At 38.5% G+C, this 21,135-nt stretch overlaps 1 protein-coding gene across 1 annotated transcript; it reads right to left on the bottom strand.

Annotated features, from left to right (window-relative positions):
- Positions 1 to 487: 487 nt before the first annotated feature.
- Positions 488 to 21,111, bottom strand: MEX3C (mex-3 RNA binding family member C). The gene is made up of 2 exons (XM_039841361.1): positions 20,023 to 21,111; positions 488 to 3,517 (listed from the first exon to the last, which is right to left on the bottom strand). Exons 1-2 carry the CDS (start codon positions 20,747 to 20,749, stop codon positions 2,292 to 2,294), a joined length of 1,953 nt encoding a protein of 650 aa, XP_039697295.1. The 5' UTR covers positions 20,750 to 21,111; the 3' UTR covers positions 488 to 2,291.
- Between the last annotated feature and the right edge of the window lie 24 nt (positions 21,112 to 21,135).

Below are 21,135 nucleotides of genomic sequence, written 5' to 3'. Positions count from 1 at the left end.
ATCAATGCTCTACTGCCCATAGTAACTTAAGTCACTGCAATGGTTAAGGTATGGAATAGCCATAAAACAGAATATTACTGCAACCACTAAATTATATTGTGTATACTGACATGGAAGAGATGTTCGTGATACATTATAAACGTCCCTATTCCCCACTATTTATAAAAAGTTTTGGAATGAGAAAAGTAGAAATTTGAGGAATAGGTAGCAGATTGAGAACCAGTGTCTTTACGCTAACAGGTTCACTGATAAATAATGTGAAGTGTGATAACATCCCTACACCTATTTCCTAAACCTAATTATTCTAGCCTTCTTCACACTTGCTAAAAACTTATTTTGGAAGAGGATTCTCCTGTTAAAATCCTTTATAGGAAAGACACAAGTAGCTGGAAACGGGAAACTTTGTAAAAGGAAATTTTCAATTTTGGTAAATAGGTATCTTCCAGTCTAAACTAAAGACTACATGAAAAACACCAAGGAGAATACATTCAAGTTAATGGAAACAAGTCTTTATTAAGTAACTTTTAATATCAGAAAAATAAAACTCTTATAATTCTCTTTACAGCAAATATATAATATCAGTGCTTTGGCCATCTTAAGTTAAAGGCCCTTTATCATAAAATATATGGTTTTAAACTTTACTCAAATTGAATTTGTAATCCCTATGACTTCCCTACATATACATAACAAAAGAGTGTAGTAAAATTAGCAAATACTAAACTATATTGATAATTTATCATTCTTAGTTTGTGGTTTTTAGAAACAGTACACGCACCTAATATATATGTCGATTCCTTGGCTTATTAGTTGCAGTGTACAATGCAACAAAATACAAAATACATGCTTGGTGAACATTCGTTCATATCTACAAGACGGCAGCTAAAGATTAGGTTTCAATACTGACATTTAACTATCCTACAAGCAATTAGCATTACATCATAATATGCCATCAAGGCAATTTTTTTTATACTGAAAAAATCAAAATAAAAACCGTTATTTGTAAACTTTTATACGAAATGTAACTCTTCAAGTGGAAATAAAAAATAAAATTTGTCTATTTACTATTCAATACACATAGGATTTCAACTTCTGTTATACTGAGAAAAAAAGCTCTTTTGTGTTGGGAAAATAATGCTTCAAAAAATAATTAGTAGAAAACCCCACCAGTATAATGTTTTGTCCTTTCAATGCCAGCATAGATTTGGGAACATACTGAGGATGAAGTTATAGACATCCACAGATGAAATGTAAAAGTGTATCTTAAAGAAATCTTTCCTTGTGATTGGAAATAGTTTTGAAATGAAGTAAACTGATTGGAAGTTGTCACAGCTGCTTTTGTGAATTATGCTAAGGGCATTATCCCTCTCTCCCTCCCCCTTCCCTAAATTACTAAAAAATAAAATATTTATAATGTGCAAGACAAATATGGATTGAACATAAAATGTTTCACATTTTGATCTAGAGTCTAAAAATCAATAGCTTGATCAGACTAATGAGTGGAATGTTCGCATCTTCAATTATTAGCCAATATAGGTGCATCCCAAAGCACTTCCTGCAATGGGAAAACCCAGGTGGCATTTCCACATTCACTGAGGGAGGCAATGGGTAGGAATTCACAATCAACACAACTGCATTCCTGAACCACTGATCATACCAACCGTGAGCACTCTGGGCGAGATGAAGGTCAATGTAGCAGTTTTTGTCCCAAATTATAACCAGTGATTGAGTAAACTGCCATCAGCCTGTTATTACCAATAAGTAATCACAATGCTTTAAAAAGTTATTTGCAATCCTGCAGAATTAGGCATAAGTTGTTGTAAAATAAAAAACAAACAAACCTGTTTTGTCAAAACTGGCAGTGTAAAGAAGGCAGCACTGGAAGTGTCTGAATCATCTGTAATGCCAAGTACCCTCCATAAATTCTTAATGTGGTTAGGCTTTGGGACTCATTGTTTTTAAATTTTAGACGTATACACTTTTCTCATAGGCTCACACAACCTATGATCATCTTCACTCAGCCGAGTTGAACTTCAGCTTTAGCAATTCTTATACAAGCTTTGTCTCTGGGTCTACAGGATATTAATAATTCAAACCAAACTAATAGACAAGAGACCACTTAGGTTTAGTGTTACCATAGCAGCCTTTTATAAGTTTACTAACAACTTTAGCCTAATCCCAATAAAGCCTGATAACAGTCATAAGAATTCATTAGGAAGTTTACTGGGGGTACCATTATACCCATGCCTTTACGAGTCCATATAGAGATATAGTATTTATGTATATATATATAGTTAAGAGTGAATTTGGATTGCCTGAGTAACAGCTGTCTGGCAAACTGGACATGATGGCGTTCTCTTTTCACAGATCTTGTTGGCACATTCCATGCAGAAGAGGTTGTGGCCACATGGAACAAGGGCAGCAATAACTTCATTCTCAAAGCAAATCACACAGTCGTGCTTTCGTCTTGATTCTGGAGGTGAACTAGAGGTGGAACCACCATTGGAAGAGGAATAACTATTGGTACCATTAGAAAAAGCAGGGATGTATATTGGAAGGCCAACATGGTTGCCTGTACTAGGTGGGTCGCTCCTAACCCTCCGAGCAAGTGGGTGTTCAATGCTCTCAGGAAAAGTAGGAGACAGACGAGGAGTAGATGGCTGACTTCCTCTACGCTGAGTCTTCATGTTGCCAGAAGGATCACTCCCAAAGCCAGAGAGTGGGTTAACTGGTTCAAATGGAGTCCAGATAGTTTGAGCGGATGTTGGTAAAGAGTCAAAGGCAGGAGAATCAACGGCAAGATCTTCCGAGCCTACAGATGGTAGTGTATCTCCAAACCAAAAGTTTCCTGTGCTAAATGGGCTTGTTGGACTAAAGTCAGCCAGCCTGTTGCTTCCAAAGTAGGAATCGGTGGAACCACTTCCCAGAGAACTGGAACTATCATTTCGATAATTGGATATCATTCTTGCGCGGCTAGGAGGAACCGGATTGGAGGAGAGCCACGCAGAGCTAAGAGTGCCACTTTCAAAGCTTACGTCAGTACCATTGTAATGGAAATCATTCTCTTCATTGAGCTCAATATAGTTTCCTGTACGCATGGCAATGTGCATTTCTATTTCCTCTCGTGCTCGGTCAACGTTTTCAGGCATCCCCGTCACTTCGAAGACAGGCTCCTTATCTCTGCTCGGAGTTACTATATAGGTGTGGGTCTGCTGCTGAATTCTTTTAATAGTTGCTCCTTTGGGTCCGACTACTAATCCTACCACACGATAGGGGACCCTGACTTGAACGGTGGTTTGGCCAGGCAGATTAGGACTACATGACAACCCTCCCAGGGCAGGGCCATTTTTGTTTCGAGATGCGCGAATCATGGAGAAGTGCTCTGCAGCTGAGAGGATTTCTCTTTTGGCCATGGCAACATCTTCTTTCCGTCCAGTGACAACAAAAATGGGCTCTTCACCACGAACAGGTGTCTTGATGTACGTGTTTGTCTTGGCTCTCAGCGCTTTAATTTTACAACCTGTTAGAAAAAAAGAAATCATAAGAATCAACATCTACTTCAATATTGATAAAGACCAATCACAGAAAGCTCCTTTCCAGCTTAACATCTGCTTCTAGGCAGCTGGAGTTCTCTACAGAGGCAAGCTATGCCATGAGTAGTCTGAACCTCAGACCTCTGAAGGCTTACTATCCCACCTCAGAATGTCAATGGCAAAGAGAAACCATTAATGTACATGTTAGACATTGAACAGCACCTGTCTCATTTAATCTACACATTAACCTTAAGAACTAGATTCTTCTATTCCTTTTACTGTGAAACATAACTGAGCACAGAAAAATTGTATCACTTGTCAAGTTCACACAGCTAGTAAGTGGCAGAGCCAGTTAAACCAAGTCAGATTTCAAAATCTATGGTCTTTTTGTTAGTCCAAGAACCTCAAGTTTCATACAACTATACCATGTGGTAGACATTCTAACTGATTTCCACTTAATTGCCTTATTTTAACTTAATATTACTCCTTCCTGTGAAACTCAATGGATGACAATAACAAAGGGCTCATGGCTAGTAGGGCATCTCATTTTTGCTCCCATCAGCTAAATTTTAGACTAAGAGTCAGTTTTGTTTATTTCCATATCTGTTTATGGTAGTTGTACTCATGTGTTAACTAAATTAACTATTACATAAACCAGTGAAGTATGAATACAAAGAGACATTGTACTTATGTGAAAATTAAATTATTTTTGAAAATTTCAATGAAGATGAGTATCTTAAAGGAAAAAAAAGGGGCAGTTGAATTATGTATCGGTGAGACAACTGTAAAAGCCTAGGACTTTGCACTCACTAAAATTCTTGCTAAATTCAAAAGTAACATATTTGAAATTGCATGGAATATGGGCATTAAATGTGGTTTTATTGAAGGACTGTTCTTATTGGCTGACCCATTCTCAAATAAAAGGCTTTGGCCCCAAATCTGAAGTATATTTAAGTTAAAATACCTAAGACACATATGCATAACTACCCACCATGATTCCCTACTTTAACTTTTTGGAATAATCACCCATTACTATCAGTGCCAGCTGTGTAAGATTAGAGGGCTTTAAACTGTTAACTTAAAATGTCAAATATACAACTAAGTCACAAAACGCTGGGGTTATAATTTTCCAAGATCTTAACATGAAGCTTGCCAAAACAGATTTGCTCTCATGAATATATCATGCTATTCCTAGTTCCTCAAAATAATGAAACTAAGGTGCTGTTGAAGATATTCGTCACAATCTGGGCAAGTCTTTTTCTTAAACTTTTCCTTTCTTTTTTGTGCCCCAGTATATTCATAATGTACAAAACCTAAGTCTTTGTAGACATCAATTCTAATCTGCATAACTGCAGTGGTACCCAGCTCCCACCATAGGTCTCCTGGCCTCCTGTCTTGCCTCACTCAGTCATTTTCTATATTCACTTTAGTCAGATGATGCTTTCAAAACAAAGCACAGATGGCACGAACACTTCTTTGCATAAAGTAGTTTAATGGCCCCCTTTTACCTTTAGGCAAATATGGCATGACAGGCCCCTCTTCACCCAATTACCAATCTCTGGCTTTATCTCTTTACCACTCTCCTTTTCCCCATTCATCACTTCTTAACCTCTATAGTGTGCTCTCTTGCTTGCTTCCATGACTAGAATGTTTCTCTGTCCTCACCTCTTTACCTCTTGGCTAAGTCTGCTAACACCTGCTAGCTCTTCAGATTTTAGTTTAGATGCCTCATCCTCTAAGAAGATTCTTCTCCCTTAGGCCTGGTTTGTGCATCCTTCCTAAGCATTCCCAAAGCACTGAGTGATTGACTGCAAGATTTTCATATTCTGGCCCCATACTACTAATCCAACCTTTTTGAAAGTTGTTGATTATGTTATAACTTCCATTATAGCATATTCAACACTTTACTCAATGTACCATTGAATTTTCAGATCTTAACCACAAATAAAGACCCCTTTCCAACAAATTGTAGAAATTATAAATAGTCTCACTGCTGGATCCTGGGTATCTATCATGAAAACACTTTTAGAGTAGAGTTTACTCTAACTTGAAGGCTATACTCATTTAAGAAGACTATAGGGGAGAAACAGCAAAAAGCAAAACTGTAAGGAAAGCACTTAGTGCAGTACCTGGATGAGGTCAGAAGGGCCAAGGGGAGGGGGTGGCTTGGGGGCTATCAGGAAATTACAAGTTAAATGTCTGCTACTGTAAAACACAGAAGTTTTTAATATAGAGTGCTGCTGTAAGTTTACATCTATAATGAATTAACGGAAGATTGATATGCTATACCTGCTTTTGCTCCACAACAGGAAGTGAAGATCAGAGCAACGAAACTTCCATATCTACTTATTATTTATATAGGCTGAATCTCCAGAAGACTCCCTGATTCAGTGCAGAAAGTGATGCTTGGTGCTGAGAACTGAGATCATTTTCCATTGGCCAATATGTGGCTGATGGAAAGACATCTAAGAAATTCTGAAAGTGGTGATGTGAACGCGTAACTATTGATAGTATACTCATTATTACCATATCATACACTTATTTTATACACTTATTATTCAGATAATGAGTTTATACTCTGGGCTACAACTTGTCAAGAAGGCAGTCTGATAGAATCACATTCCTAACAAACAGAACCCAGATCATCCTGTAAAAAAACATTGGGTGATTTCTCTTAAGGACAGAGAGAATTAGCTTAAGGATTGACCTCTCTCCATCCTTACTAATCTTGACCATTAGAAACTTGAATTAAGAAATTTCTCTAAATAAATACTTCTGAGAATATAAGCAACTGTAGGTTTCACTTTAGAATACTTATTACTTAATACTTAGTAAATATATTATTAACTAAGGAAATATGCCTAAAGGTACACAGAACATTATCTGGCCTCTGGTTGGTACTAATAAATAGGTGTTTAATACATGGCTCATTAGGGAGACTGAAGACGAACGTTTTAGCATGAACTATGCCTGAGATAGGGGAGTTAGGACAGGACTTACTCTGCCCAAAAGGGTTATTTGCTTAGGTTTTGTGGATCAGGAAAAGTGGTAACAGGGAGATAACAAAGCCAATAACCCCTTTTTAAGCCACTGCCAACAAAACAGAAGTTATTTCTTCTCCTAAGTTTTATAGGACCGTTTTAACACAAGAGCTTAAACTCATAGATTAGGACTATAAGGAAACCTCATCAATCATAATGTTGTTTCTACAGGAACATAGATATTCTGAGTTCCAAACAACCAGCACATAGTTCTAAATAGGTGACGAACTAAAGGAGAAAAAACTTGCTTTATTATTGTTCAGGTAGAGATAAAAAAGCTTCTTTTTGGTAGCATTTTAGATCAAGTTTCTATTTGAAAATTCAAAGACATTTAAAAAAATCATGGAATAATTTATAATCTCAAAGCAGCACGAAACTCAGAAGCTATAAAAGTACTGAGAAATTAGACTGCACTTTAAAGTTCCCATTTTCATGTGAATGGAGGTATCATTTTCCACCTGTAAGATTGTCAAATATCAAAAATAGTGCTATTAAGAATGGGGAAAAGGATCCTTATATCTAGCTGCTGAAGAGCCTAAACTGTCCGAGGGCAGTCTGGAATATCTATTAAAATTACAACTGCATATACCCTTTGCCCCTATAATCCTACTCGTAGAACTGAATCTGTAGAAATACTTGAACAGGTGCAAAATGACTTTTATATTACTTGTAATATGTATTAGTGTGAGGCTGGTACAGATATATAATGGAATACTATGCAGTCATAAAACTGGTTGACTTCGGGGACAGGGTTGAAGGGAGATGGTTTTCCTTGTACACTATTTTTTATTAATTTTGAGCCATAAAAACGCATTAGCTTTTCAAAGAAATATGATTAAATTATAAGAATTAAAGAGAAATTAGACATAAAGAAACGATACATTTTACTAGACTTAGCATTATTGATTAGACTTTTGGTTAATACTGAGATTATTTTCAATTGTATAAACAGTATGGAAATGATTTCATATCCTCAAAACTCAAAGGGTTTTAATTCAAAGAGGTTAAGGACTAACAATTGTTTTCTTACAACTACAGATAAAAACCAACATAGAGAAAGTTGTATACAAGCCTGTAGTATAGAGGTCAAGAACTAGGGTAGCACCAACTTTCATAGTTGTAATTTTATTTGGAAGTAAATTACCCCCAAACAAAAAAGTCTCCGATTTACCTCCCTGGTGTAGGAACCCATTTCCCCTTTCTGTAGCACTGTGGCTGGGGCTGTGTTTCACCTTAAAACCTTGTAGTGGCAGCCAGAATTCTGGTCCTCTCAGAAGCAAAGGCCCTATCTTGCTTCTACAGAGTAAGAGGGAGAGATCCCTGTTGCTGGGAGAAGAGTTGAAAGGAAGAAAAGGAATTGAAAGGATGGTTATCTTGAGTGTTTCTCATGCCAAGGGTTTGCAATATTAATTTAAGGGGTAGCATAGAAAAAGGGAACTCCATGTGTTCTAAATGTTTCAGTGAAATACATGTACAATGGGCTTCAATGCAAAATGTTCTTTTGCTTGTGTGTGACCGTGTGTGTGTGTGTGTGTGGGGGGGTGTGTCACAGTCCCCCAAAGTGCAAAACTACTAGACTAGATCATCTTAAAGGCCTTTTAAATTCCATTAAACATGTGGAGTGATGTACTTAAAACAAAAGAAACAGATGGAGAATTACAGTCTGTAATGTAGATGTAATTACGATCCAAATCAACGCACCTTAAAATAGGGAGATTATCCAGATTACCTGGGTGGGCCTGACCTAATCATGAGTCCTTTACTAAGTTTTTTCTCCAGCTTGTCTCAGAAGTCAGTCAGAGAGATGTGCTCTGGCTAGCCTGGAAGAAAGCAAACAATCCATGCTATGAACCTATGGAGACCTCGTGGCAAGAAGTGCAGGTGGCCACTGGGAGCTGAGAGCTAGAAAGAAAATGGAGGCCTCAATCCAGAAATCTTTTGGTCTAATTTTGCTTACTACCTGCTTTAGTTTTCTAATGCTATCATGTCAAGTTACCACAGACAGTGGCTTCACTACCGCACAGTTTTAATTTTACAGTTCTGCAGAAGTCTGACATGGGTCTAGACAAGACTAAAATCAAGGTGTTGGGAGGGCTGTGTTCCTTTTTTAGGGAAGCTCCAGGGAAGGATCTATTTCCTTACTCCTACAGGTTATTGGCAGAATTTAGCTGCTTACAATTACAGGACCAAGCTCCCTGTTTCCTTGCAGGCTGTCAGCTGAGGGTCATTCCCAGCTTCTACAAGCCACACACATTCCTTGGCTTATGGCCCCTTTCCTCCATCTTTAGAGCCAGCAATGGAGGTCGAATCCTTCTCATGCTACAAATCTCTCCCCTTCTCATATCTCTGACCCAATTAGGAAAGGGTTTCTGCTTTTTGAAGACTCATGTCATTACACTGGGCCCTCTCAGATAATCTCAAGACAACCTCCCCATTTTGAGGTCTATACTCCACATACATATTCAGTTTCTGGAAGATTAGGGTGTTGGCATCTTTGAGGGGGAAGGGTTTTATTCTGCCTACCACATTACATTACCGTTTTCTTTTCCTCCATTTTTTCTTTCTTCCAAGTCCCTGGCTTTTGAACCTAGGAGAGTAGTTGGTTTGTGAAAAATTTAAACCCTAAACCTGAGCATTGGGTGGCGGGGGCGGAGAGCTAGAAAATTTGAGGATCACAGGCACTGGAATATGGTGATAGGAGAGAGTGAAAAATAAAAACAGGTAGAAAAATAAGTAAGTCACGATGTTGACAAAATATAGGGTATTTATGTTGAGAAGTGAGTGATATGGCAGGAGATGCACATGTAAAAGCTGGCCTCCACTTGTCCTAAGGGCTTTGCCTAGGTGTTCCTAGCTAAACCACTCCTTCTTCAGTCCAAGAAAATGTACCAAATGTGAGAAAAAGGGTCAGCCTAATGCTTGAACTTACCTATTCAAGTATTAAATTCCCTATAAAAGTGCAGGTGTTAATTCCAGGTGATATAAAGGAACTATCATAACTTTTGCTCTCAAGGAGCTCAGTCTAGAGAGGTAACAGTCCCATAAACAATAATGATATAACTGATATAGTGAAAACACATACAAAACAGTGGGAGCATAGAAAAGGATTTTATGGATTATAATAAATTAAAGAAAGCTACAAAGACATTTGAATTTGGGCTTGAAAAAAGAGATTTTGCCAGGCTGGAAGAAAGGAGAGAGAACTGCATGTACCAAAGCAGAAATCAAAGGTACAACATAGCAGTCAGGTGCTGCTTATACTTGGCTTGGTATTTTGAGAGCTTCAAGTGACTGGAGGGGAGAAGGCTAGATGAGGAAGTGGACATCTTCAATGTCAAGCAAGGGTTTGAACTCTATCTTGTAGATGTGCAAAGAATTTGTTTGTTTTTTAAAAAGAAGCCCCTAATATGAAGTACTGCTGATTTTTGACAAAGACAATTTTTTGGTTTCCAGAAATTAAATTCACTGTATTTTCCATTCGTTTCATAAATTACCTACATATATAAGAGATTTAAGAAAGCTAAAAAACGACAACAAAAAACCCTTGCAAACAAACACCAAAACTACATTACGTGTATATTTCACTTTGGGTCGTCCCTGGGGTATACCCATCTTCAAAGAGTGCCCCAAAGTAGTTTTGTTTGATGGGAAGAAGATCTGATTGGGAAATTACTACACATACATGTACACATGCACTTTAATAAAAATGAGGAGCGGGAGTTAAACTCCTTGAGTAGTTCTTTTGACCTCTGAGAAAATTAGAACTTCTTAGAGCGCCCCCCTCCCCATTAAGTGGCTATAACCTACCTTTTCTCCCAGACTTTCTCATCTCCTAAATATGCCTTGTTCCTCTCCTCTACTTCTGCTCAGATATCTCCCTACATAACCCAGAAAACTCTCCTAGTACTTCCGTTATCCCCTCACTTCTTCTGAGTAACAAACATGGCCATTTGGAAAAGATGAGATTGTATGTGTGAAAGGCTCTATGAACTCAAGAATAACACAAACATAGGTATGACTCTTACTGTTTTAGCTACTACACATGAACCTTTCAAGGTCCACTTTGTTTAAATTTATTGGTTAATAAAATTATATGGGTTTCAACCAAGGTCCAGTTTAAAAGAAACAATGTAAGGAACAAAATATTGATTGTCTGTAGGTCTGAGTTCTAATCTATCACCAGCTATTTGTGGTGTCAACGTTAGTCAGGTCATTCAAACTCTAGGTCCTTTCCATGCTTATATTTTTTTCACCAAGCCCCTCTTCTCCTAGGAAATACAGTCACCTCTTCTTTCTAAAATCTAAAAAGCACTTGGACAATCCGATACTACCATATTTCACGTATGAATATCTATTTTTTTTTCCCCCCTCAAAGAAAGACTGAGTAATGGTTAGGAACACAAGATTTTGGACCATCAATTATCAGCTTTGTGAGCCTTAATAGGTCACTAAACCTCTGCCTCTCTTTCACAGATGAGGAACTATGATTAAAGATACTTCTCTCATTTGGTTGTTGCAAAGGTTAAATAAAATATTAAAAACGCTGATTACAATGCCTGTTATTCAAGTAGGTGCTCAGCAAAGGGTAGCTTTTTAGACTGTGCACTCCCCCCACACCCCGCTCCTTCAAGTTATTTCATGAGTAAAACTAAGATGTTAGGCTTAATTTTTAAATATTAAAAACTTACAGCACCCTTTCTCAAACTCTATTTATATTCTCATTTAATCATCATAATAGAGTGTTTCAGAGGTACTCTTTAAGGGCAGGAAAAGAGCTTAACAGAATTGCTCAAGATCCCCCAGATGCAAAGTCAGCTTTCAAATCCAAGATGTCTTAATTCCACACATTTTTCAGTATGCCATACTATTTGTCTCTAAAAGCATTAGAGAAACACATTAAATTCATGCTTTGTGATATATTAGAATTAATGAGGTGGGGTCATATCATTTAATGATTTTATATAAAGTAAGATCATTTTCCTTTTAGAACAGTCTAGAAAGACTATTCAAAAGCTCCTTTAATTTTCCAAGAGACTCAATTTCAGTATTACATCTTCAAAGACTGATGACTACCCAGTAAGAGTGTTTCTTGTACACAACTTAATCCAACATTTACATAAATTGTTTAGATTGGCAATGCAATGTATTCCTAAATCACAATATAGAAATAGTTTTCTCCTTTCTAGGGGTTCAAGTGTCTTTTTATAGCTCTTTCCAGTCAAAATTCTCTGAAATTTTTTAAGAATATGGCCTCACTTTAGGTATCAATGACAACATGTCAAGCAGCTTCATTTATGTGATTTTAGTTTGTATTCATATAGACATCTAATGCTTTAAAGTCAAGTAGCATTCACTGTCCTTAAAAGCTCTACACAACTCGAGGCTCACTGGCTCCTAAGGTAAAGGGTTAAAGATAAAGGAAAGAGGCAAAAACACCCTAATTACCACAACATGGAAATTAAAACAATAAATAATAAAATGGCAAGTTTTTAATCCAACAATTCAGTTCAATAAAACAAATAGTGAGTATCTTATTTTGTTTCAGGTACTTTGACTGATATTAAGGATGTAAAGATGACTAAGAATCCGTTCTGCCTTCATTGACTTGTACCAACTGCAAGCACCAAAAGATCTGGTGGCTTATAGGTAGGTGCCTATACATGTTCATGTACAGATACTGAACTGTCATTTTCTTTTCTTATATTGGTGGTGATGTTGTTAAAATATTTATATCCTTGCTGACTTTATGTCTGCTTGTCCTACCACATTTTGAGATAGGAGTGTTGAAGTCTTCAATTCTATAAGCTTGAGACTCTGGGTAAGTTATTTATTATATCCATAGATGTTTCCTTATCTGTATGGTGGAAATAAGAATGGATCCAATGAGATGATACACTGCCTGACACACTTAAAAGTTATTATTTAAAAGAAAAATGAATCAATTTTCTATAGGAAGTTATAAACATTTAAAGACTATAACTCCTAAAAATAAAACATTTATATTGTGAAAAGCATGTTAAACAAATTTACAAAACTGGAAGGAGATATGTTGAAGTCAATCTAACCAGTAATTTGAAACCTGGCTTACTCTTGCATGATTTTAGGAACCCTTTTTGGACAAAAATCAGAATATAAGAAGAACAAAAGATAATCTAGTTTAATATTTTATAGGTAAGAGAAAACTGAAATCCAGAATTGCTCAGTTATAAACTATTATCTCCTAAATACACCATTCTCTCAGCCTGTCTTATTTTTCTACTTGATTCTTATGAGTGGGGAATCAACTTCCCTGCATGTACAGGTATATTTAAAAACAGAAGTTAAACTAAATCTAAAATTCCTCTCCCCCTTTTTACCATTTAGAGTATTGAAATACTTAATTAAAGAAAGGGCTCATTGGCTTATCAAATATGAAACACCTAGAAGAGGGTGTAAATTAGAGATGAAAGGCAGAATAAATGTCCTAAGTGGAGATTTTAAAATTAGGTTTATGCCCTTTAGAGGATGTTAATAGAAACCTGTTTAGGCATCATACAATGAAATCAGATTCATTTGTAAAGTAATTTTTCCTCCACACTAGCTTAGCTCTTCACTATTTATATTTCAAACACCCTGATTTTAAATAGATTTGAATGCATGTTGTAAACTTTTAAAAATATAATGTAAACCATTTAGTTAGTGGCATACTCTAGGAAAAACTTACTAAAATGACAATTTTTGGTTTCAACTAGCATTTCCTCAGAATACAAATCTAGCAGTAAAAAATTATAAAAATTACCTTACCTCATATACAATTTATTATTTCTATACTTTCAATTTTACAGTGAATTTGTACTAATGGCATCTTGAACTTGATCCTCACAACAAATGGGAGGTGGGGGTGGGACCGGAGAAAGAAAGCAAGTGGATAGAATAGGTTTGGTTTTATTTTCCCCACAAGAGGAAAAATGGAGACTCAACGAGGTTGATTTACCCAAGGTTGCAGGCAACACGTTTTCTAACTCCAAGTTCAATGTCCTTTCCTGCAATAAACTAAGCAATACTGGTGGACAGGTAGAAAAAAAGCCAAAGGGGAGAGGAGAGTGGTACAGAAAGGGGGATAGCAATAAAAGATGAGTTCAAAGAACAAATACTTTACATCAGTAACCTTTTGGGGAGATTTTCTAGTTGTTCAGTACTATTTCCCTCCCTGCTCTCCTCCAACCATGCTCAGTACCATCCACCTTACGCTTACCTTCAACTACACCTGCAGTTTATATTAAACAATTTTATTATGTTAAGGCCTACTCATATCATTCCATGATAAAACTTTACTTGTGGTCAAGCCAGGCTTCCCTGCATACAATGAATAGTAGTTTTTGCTTACTGGACAAAGTCAACAAACCATGTGCACATGAATTGTTCTTAAATCCCAAACACTGGCATAAAAGTGGTTCTATAGTTATGCAGTGTAACTTGAAATTCTCAAAACCAGTCATAGACTAAAGACTTGAACTCGAATGCTATTCAAATAGCAATAGGCTATGCATACATTCAGTTTTATAGCTGGGCTTGGTAATAGTAACACTGGAAAATGGTAAAGGCTTAAACATCAGATTTAATCTTTAAAAATGTCTCTACAGTATCTAATGGTAGCATGAGAAAAAATTCACAAGCGAACCCACAAATTATGGTATATAATGTGGGAAACATTAAGACGCAGCTTAATAAAAAACATATCACTTTAGAATCACCTAAACATCAATGAGGTTTTAAAATAAGATTATCCATAATCTACTTGGAGTTTCCTAAATGAGTTTTTAAACTGCAAATATCCTTTCCTATTTAGTATCTTATGAACGTTATTATCTATTTTTTCATTTTGAGTTTAATTTTAAATTACAAATTCTACATGGTATAAATTACATTTTAAGAAAATCCTGTAACAATCCCATAGATTACAAACTAATACTGTGGTAGTCATCATGGCTGTTCACTAACATTCTGGCTCTCTCCTTGTGGGCACGTGGTTGTAATGCACTTTCTTGCTCACTTGAATTTAGGTGTGGCCAGATGACTTGCTCTGATTAATGAAATATGAACAGGTGTGATAATTATTACTGCCAGGTCTAAAACATTTAAAGACTAGCAGGTGCTATGCCATTGTCTCTCATCCCTCTGGCAGAGGGGGAAGGACCAACACTTGAGAAGGTTGCTTCCTTGGCCTGTGTCCCTGAATGACTAAAATGACCAGAGCCTCTGTGAATAGAAATAAACCTTTGTTCTTTTAAGATTGAGAAGTTGTGGTTCTTTGATATCAGAGCACAATTTAAGCCTGATCTGGACAGAAGTGCCAAGTATCTAACAGGCATTCAGACATCAGTTCATTCTTGTTCTATCACAGGAGAATAAAATGTGTGTAACTGCTGAAGCCAAGAAAGGCAAATAAGATTAAACAGTGGTTCTCATTAATTTCAGATTTAACTTAAAAGATGTGCTTATCACTTAATTTCATGTTTATCAACTTATTTGTGTATCACTCAGTCTCTTATTATGTCCAGCTAAGGAAGAGGAATCTGAAGCCTAGGGAGTTTAAGTGACTTGTTCAAGATCACAGAATTACTGGCACAGAGTAATCAGAATTTAGAAATTTTAATTTCTGATTCCTGGCTCTTTCCAAAATACAACTGAGCAGAGACTGTTAAGAACAATTTGAAGTCATTTACAATATGTATATTTTTATGTTAAAACATATATTCTAGAACATTTTTTATTCAGTTTAAGGCAAAGCTATTAAATTCTTTAATCTGTACAAATGTCAAACTCATTCAAAACCAAATACACGAAACATTAAGCATTATCCTATAACTAAATGCTACTTTTCTTTAAAAACTTAAGATGTTAGAGGAACATCTAACCCACAAACTGTTGGAAATTTTTCTAAATAGAAATCTCTAACAGAGTAATAGTTCTCCAATACTTGACTCTCTGGATCATTTTCAGGTTGCTGGTAACTGAGGGTAGAAAATACACCCTTGATTTACCACTGTATTTTCCATATCCTCCCTAGTGAATCAAAATAGTTCATTAGCTGAATAAGACAGGAAGAAAAGGCAGAAGATTCCCCACCCCTTTGCAAAAACAATTATAATTGAACCTTTCCCAATGGTCCCAGACCTAAATCAAACTATTATTAATTTAAATTCTAAAGCCTAGAAAGTTAATTTTAAAAGCTAGTGTGTATATACACACAAATTAACTTTAACTATAAAATGGCAGTGAATTTTTAGACACATTAAAACTAGAAAATTAGAATAACTCTGCCTTCTGTGTAGTAGAGACAAACTTTTATTAGTGATATATTTTTTTACATAGTGATATTTTAAAATCATACATACTAGACATATAGTATCCCAACTCATGATTAGAGCAGAAATTAACCCAAAATACTATTAACCTTCGAGAGCAGGATGCTTCAATACTGAGGCAGCAATACAGAGTGAGAACTTCATAATGTCAAACAAACTGGTCAAATCCTAGTACCATCAATTGATAAAGTTACCTTTCAGAACTTCAGATTCTACATCTGTAAAATGAGGATTACTGCCCAGAGGGTTAAATGGCACCAGTAAAGCACCTAATATAGTACCAGGAAAAAGAGATGTCACCCCCCTGCACTGCTCCAAAAGAAAAAGACACTGTGTTTTAGCATTATTCTGAAACTGTTTTTCCTCATGAAATATGCATTTCTTCTTGAATAGGGAGTATATGTATAGCAAGACCAAGCCTTTTCTTTTTCTCCCGGACAAACACGCATAAACCTTATTTTAGTTGCTGTTAGAACTTAGAAACTGAGAAAGTTTCTATGAAACTGGGAAAAATTGTCTCAAGGATGCATTTAAGGCAATTTGAATTAATATAACATATTGTTTAAAAAGTGACAATAAACACAACTACTGGAGATCAGTAAAGGTGGAGTAGTTTAATAAAGACAAAAAAAATTTCCAAGAGTCTAACTCAATGATAGACAAAGTAAGGTGCAAGAAAATCCACTGGAGTTCAGAAAAAAAAAGTATAACTCCAATTTCCATTTTAACCTTGCTCTTTTTTTCACGCTTTATAATGTATACTATATCAGCATACATATTATTCATACATAAATATTCGGATATTGGGAGTATAAATTTTTTCGAAGGTATACAATAAAAAAATGCTGGAGATGGCTTTTTTAGACAGTGAGAACACATGCATATACCATCAATTAAAGTCACTAATGAAAACAGCTGAAGACACATTAATCTTAAACAATGATATAAAACCTTGGGTTTTAAGTCTTTTAAAACAACTGGATCTATGACATCAATATTTATGATGTAGTTAAGAATGTCTTAACTACATTATAGAGTTCTACTTTAATTCACTTTTTAGTCTAACTGGATAGCAACTGACTGCAAATTGGAACAAAGTCCACTGACTTTAACCTGTTAATCACTGTGCATATATGTCTTGCAGGTACTACATTTTTGAAAGGTCTTAAATCTGTTGTCAAGTGTACTTGCGATGTCTATATTCTAAAACTTTTTTTGATTATCAGTAAGCCTCTTTAGTTCCTGGCATTATTTTATACATTTTAAAAATACAGTTGGTTTAAAAATAAGATGCAAACCTTCAAAAATGGGGCCCATTTCACACTTGCAAACAACCATACACTACTAGGTAGTATAAATACGAGGTCGACACTCTGCCAACTTTGATCACTATCAAAAGCAGTGGTTTGGTTTTTTGAAAGACACTGGAACCAGAGGCCATCTACACGAGTTGCTAAATCTATATAGCTCAGAATTCCATTTTTGTCCTACTCTTCACTTTAGAGCTGAAGTCATAAATGTCTACACCTGGGACATAATGATTTTCAAAACCAATTAAGAGATGTCAAACAGAAAATTATGACTTCAGGTAATGAATAAAATGGCAGGAATAGATAATTCTTAAGGATGAAAATTTAGTTCATCCAAAGCAAACAAATTAAATGTTTTGCCCTTATTCGCTTAGGGGAAATTATCACACTGTAAAAGGATGCAAACATTACAAATTGCCTAGTTCTCCACAGGAATGGGAAAATACTTTACAGGTTTTATTATGGTGCTGCTGAGGGGTCGGGGTGGTAAAGGGGGTCAGTGAACCACTAGTTGAATGGTTCAGAACAGCAAGGAGCACGACTTCCTACTCTTAATAAGATAAGAAGATGATGACATACTTTTACCAGTACTGTCAATTCTAGGAAAATATTACGTGCAAAAGGAATAGTGAGCAATTTATCTCCATGGCCTAAGATATAGATTCACATTTCCTTATTAACCAATAAGCAGAGCCCTAAAAAAAAAAACCTAGACTTTATTTTATTTGCTGTAATTTAATAGATACAAAATAAAAACTTGGAATGAATTCAGTTTACTTTTAAATAATGGATTTGTATAAAGATTAACAGTTTGCACAATAAAGGACCTATATTTTATAGTGCTTTAAAAGGTATAATATAGAGAACAAAAGTTTGTATTAAACCAAATGTACAAAAGATATCATCTTGACCTTTAGTAAAACTGACATGTAAATGTTCTTTGTTATTCCAAACCATCACCATAAGCACATTGTTGTAACTTGTGCTAAGGAAGTGACACCCTAGTATAGTGATAAAGGTTTTTCATACTCTGGCTTAAACATACACCTTCCTGGCCCCTTTTCAGATCCTTAAAAAAAATAAAAATAAAAAAATTAAAAAATGCGATTTTCCAATCAGACCTAGGATTATTCCTCCACACCTTTCCTGATTGTTTCTCAGTCTTTCTTCCATCTCCACTTGTTAAAGTCCTGTCCATTCTCCAAGGCCCTCGAGGGTTGATGTTCTCTTATGTATGACTTCTGCACGTCACGCATTACAGTTAGTGCCATTCCACTGTTTATTAGACTGTTAGTTATCAAGGGCCGCAAGTTTGCCTAACCAACCTCACATTCTCAACTACCATGAACTCAATGCCTGGCAAAATATAAGCTTGATACATAGCAATTGTTGGATGTTCTTAACTGAATGACAACTCATTCTCGATCTAGAAATTGAAATGTTATAATTTTATCCTATGTAAGATGAAACAGTTCTCTCCTGGATTAGTATCTTAAGTATTACAAAAACCCAAACAAGGCATGCGAAAGTTATTTACCAAACTATAGTAATAAACTCTCAGTTGAATGGCACCAGCTTTGAACAGTGCCTTTAAGTACCAATCATCAGGTGGTCTGAAATAAGCCATTTCCTCTATCCGGATTTCGGCTGGGTTTTTTCTTATTAAAATCCTAGAGGTAAGAAATGAGCCAACTCTGATATCTGAAACCACCATTTCAACAGACCTCTTATTTTTGTGTACTTTAGACCACTTGGGAAAGATGAGATCATTTAAGCAGCAGCGCCATCATTTCTTTATTTGACCCCAACAATGCTCTCAACCTAACAGCAAAGAGACACGCATCAACCAGGCTAACTCATATTGTAATAAGGTAGCTGCAGGTATATTTACTTTAATAAAGGGAAAAAAAAACTACACTAAAGAGCATTGGACCGTCTCTAAAAATGTCGGATTCCGAGGTACTCTGAGCATCCCCTTCCCCCACCTTCACAAATCTACTCCTGGAATCTGAGACATAGGTCCTTTGTCTGAACAATGTGGGAGGAGTCTGTCTGCAGTACTGGTGTGCTGGCAAGAGCAGAGAATTTACTGAAAACGGAATAAACGCATGAAGTTCTTTAACTCAATTGCCTTACTGTTGAATTTTCCCTCATCGTGTACACTAAAGTGCACTAAAAAGTAGGCAATGTCCCTTTTCGAGTTAAAATGTATCAAAAGGAACACAAAATCAACAAGAGAGTTAGGCTGCACTTCAAAAGCTAAGTTTCGGAATAGCAGAGGGAGCTGTTTATGAAACCCACCACTTGAACATCCCCTTCTCTCTCTAAAGAACTCGCTACAAGCCTCCATTTGTCAATTTCTTTATCTGAACAAACTGCTGTAAAGGAAGCCGAGCGCTTTTACAAGAGTCGGGGATCCAACTTGCAACCTCGGAGGTTTCCATGCAGAACACCGAATGCACAATCGACCCAACCTTTTACCACCTCACTGAGGTTTCTGGTGCCACGCCAGCCTGGTGTTCCACGAATACTGCATGAGTAAAGTGAACACCGCCGGATCGGGTGGCTCAAGAAACTTAATACCTTTTTAATCATGCAAAAAGAGCGGTACACACCATGAGTTTTCGAAAGGTGGTCCATCTTCTCATCCCGTCGACCCTCGGCTCCTCCCAGGTCCCTTCGTGGTGGACTTGGGGGGCTCACCAGGTTCGCTTTTTCTGCCCCAAGCTCGTTTCTCGCGTCTCCCCACCCACGCCCGGGGCCATGCCCAGTAAATCCCCCTCCCTGCACTCACCCTGGCGACCGACAATCTCAGCGACATGCTCGGAGCTGGGCACCGGGACGCACTCGGTGGTGTTGACGCTCTTTCTCCGCAGCAGGGCCGCCTGTTCCCCGTTCAGGGCGGCCGCCGCCGCCCCGCAACCGCCGGGGCCGTAGGCGTGGGACAGCATCGCCGCCATCATGCCCTGGGCATCGTCCCCTCCGTACAGCACCCCCGCCGCCGCGGCTGCCTCCCGAGCATCGAAGCCGGGAGCCGGCAGCAGAACCGACCCCAGGGACCCGCCCGGAATCGGCTGGGTCTGGGAGGCGGCGGCCGCGGGCGGCGACAGAAGCAGCAGCGACGACCGGTCCTCCTCCTCTGCCTCCTCCAGCTCCTCCTCCTCCTCCAGCAGGTCTCCGTCCAGCTCCGCTTCCTCCCCCTCCTCCTCGTCCTCCTCCAGCTCCAGTTCGGCAGTCTCAGGGACCCCGGGCCGGCCGGGCGGCGCCCGCTCCTCCGGAGACATACCCGCCGCCCGCCTGGCTTGGCCCTGAGCTGCCGTGGCCCTTAGCGCCGGTGCTCCGGGTTCCGCTGGGCTGGGGTCGTCGAGGCCTAGCACAGCCAGGCGCTCCCTCAGCAGGAGCCCGTCCCCCTCGAGTTCCGGGCCACTCGCGGGCGGCGGCAGCGGCGGTGGCGGGGGCGGCTGCGGCAGGGGGGCCGGGGCCGCCGCCAGGGCCAGGGCCGCGGAGCTGCCGCTCGGCATCGCGGCGGCGCGCTGTCAATGGCGGCGGCGGCGGCGGCGGCCGGGTCAGGCGAGGCGGGCGGCGAGCCCCATGGCGGACAGGGCCCGGGCCCTGCTCAGCGCGCAAACACCTTTCCTCTGGGGAGGCAGCAGGGCCGGCGACCCGGGCTAAGGAGCGCCAGGGCCGCCCGGAGATCGAAGAGGGCGGGGTGGAGGAGCAGGGGAAGGAGGCAGAGGCAGGTAACTAGGTGGGTGGGTGGGGACGGCAGCGGGGCGGGCTGGTGGAGGTGGCAGCGGCTCCCCTCTCAGGGTTTCTTTTGTTTCATGGCCTTAACCAGCCCCCGGCGCGCGCGGCGGCGGAGGCGACGCCCCACGCCGCTCTACGAATGAAGCCGGCGCGCTCTGAT

Source organism: Pteropus medius, unplaced genomic scaffold (genome assembly GCF_902729225.1).
Source record: "Pteropus medius unplaced genomic scaffold, Ma_sr-lr_union100, whole genome shotgun sequence".
In the NCBI taxonomy this organism is placed as follows: Eukaryota; Metazoa; Chordata; class Mammalia; order Chiroptera; family Pteropodidae; genus Pteropus; species Pteropus medius.
This window is presented reverse-complemented; position numbering and strand designations above follow the sequence as displayed.

Bases quoted from the DNA above. Each gene is read 5' to 3' on its own strand.
- MEX3C (XM_039841361.1), bottom strand. From the start codon at position 20,749: ATGCCGAGCGGCAGCTCCGCGGCCCTGGCCCTGGCGGCGGCCCCGGCC. The intron at 3,518-20,022 runs GTGAGTGCAGGG...TTTTTCTAACAG, and splicing joins TGAGATTGTCGGTCGCCAGG to GTTGTAAAATTAAAGCGCTG.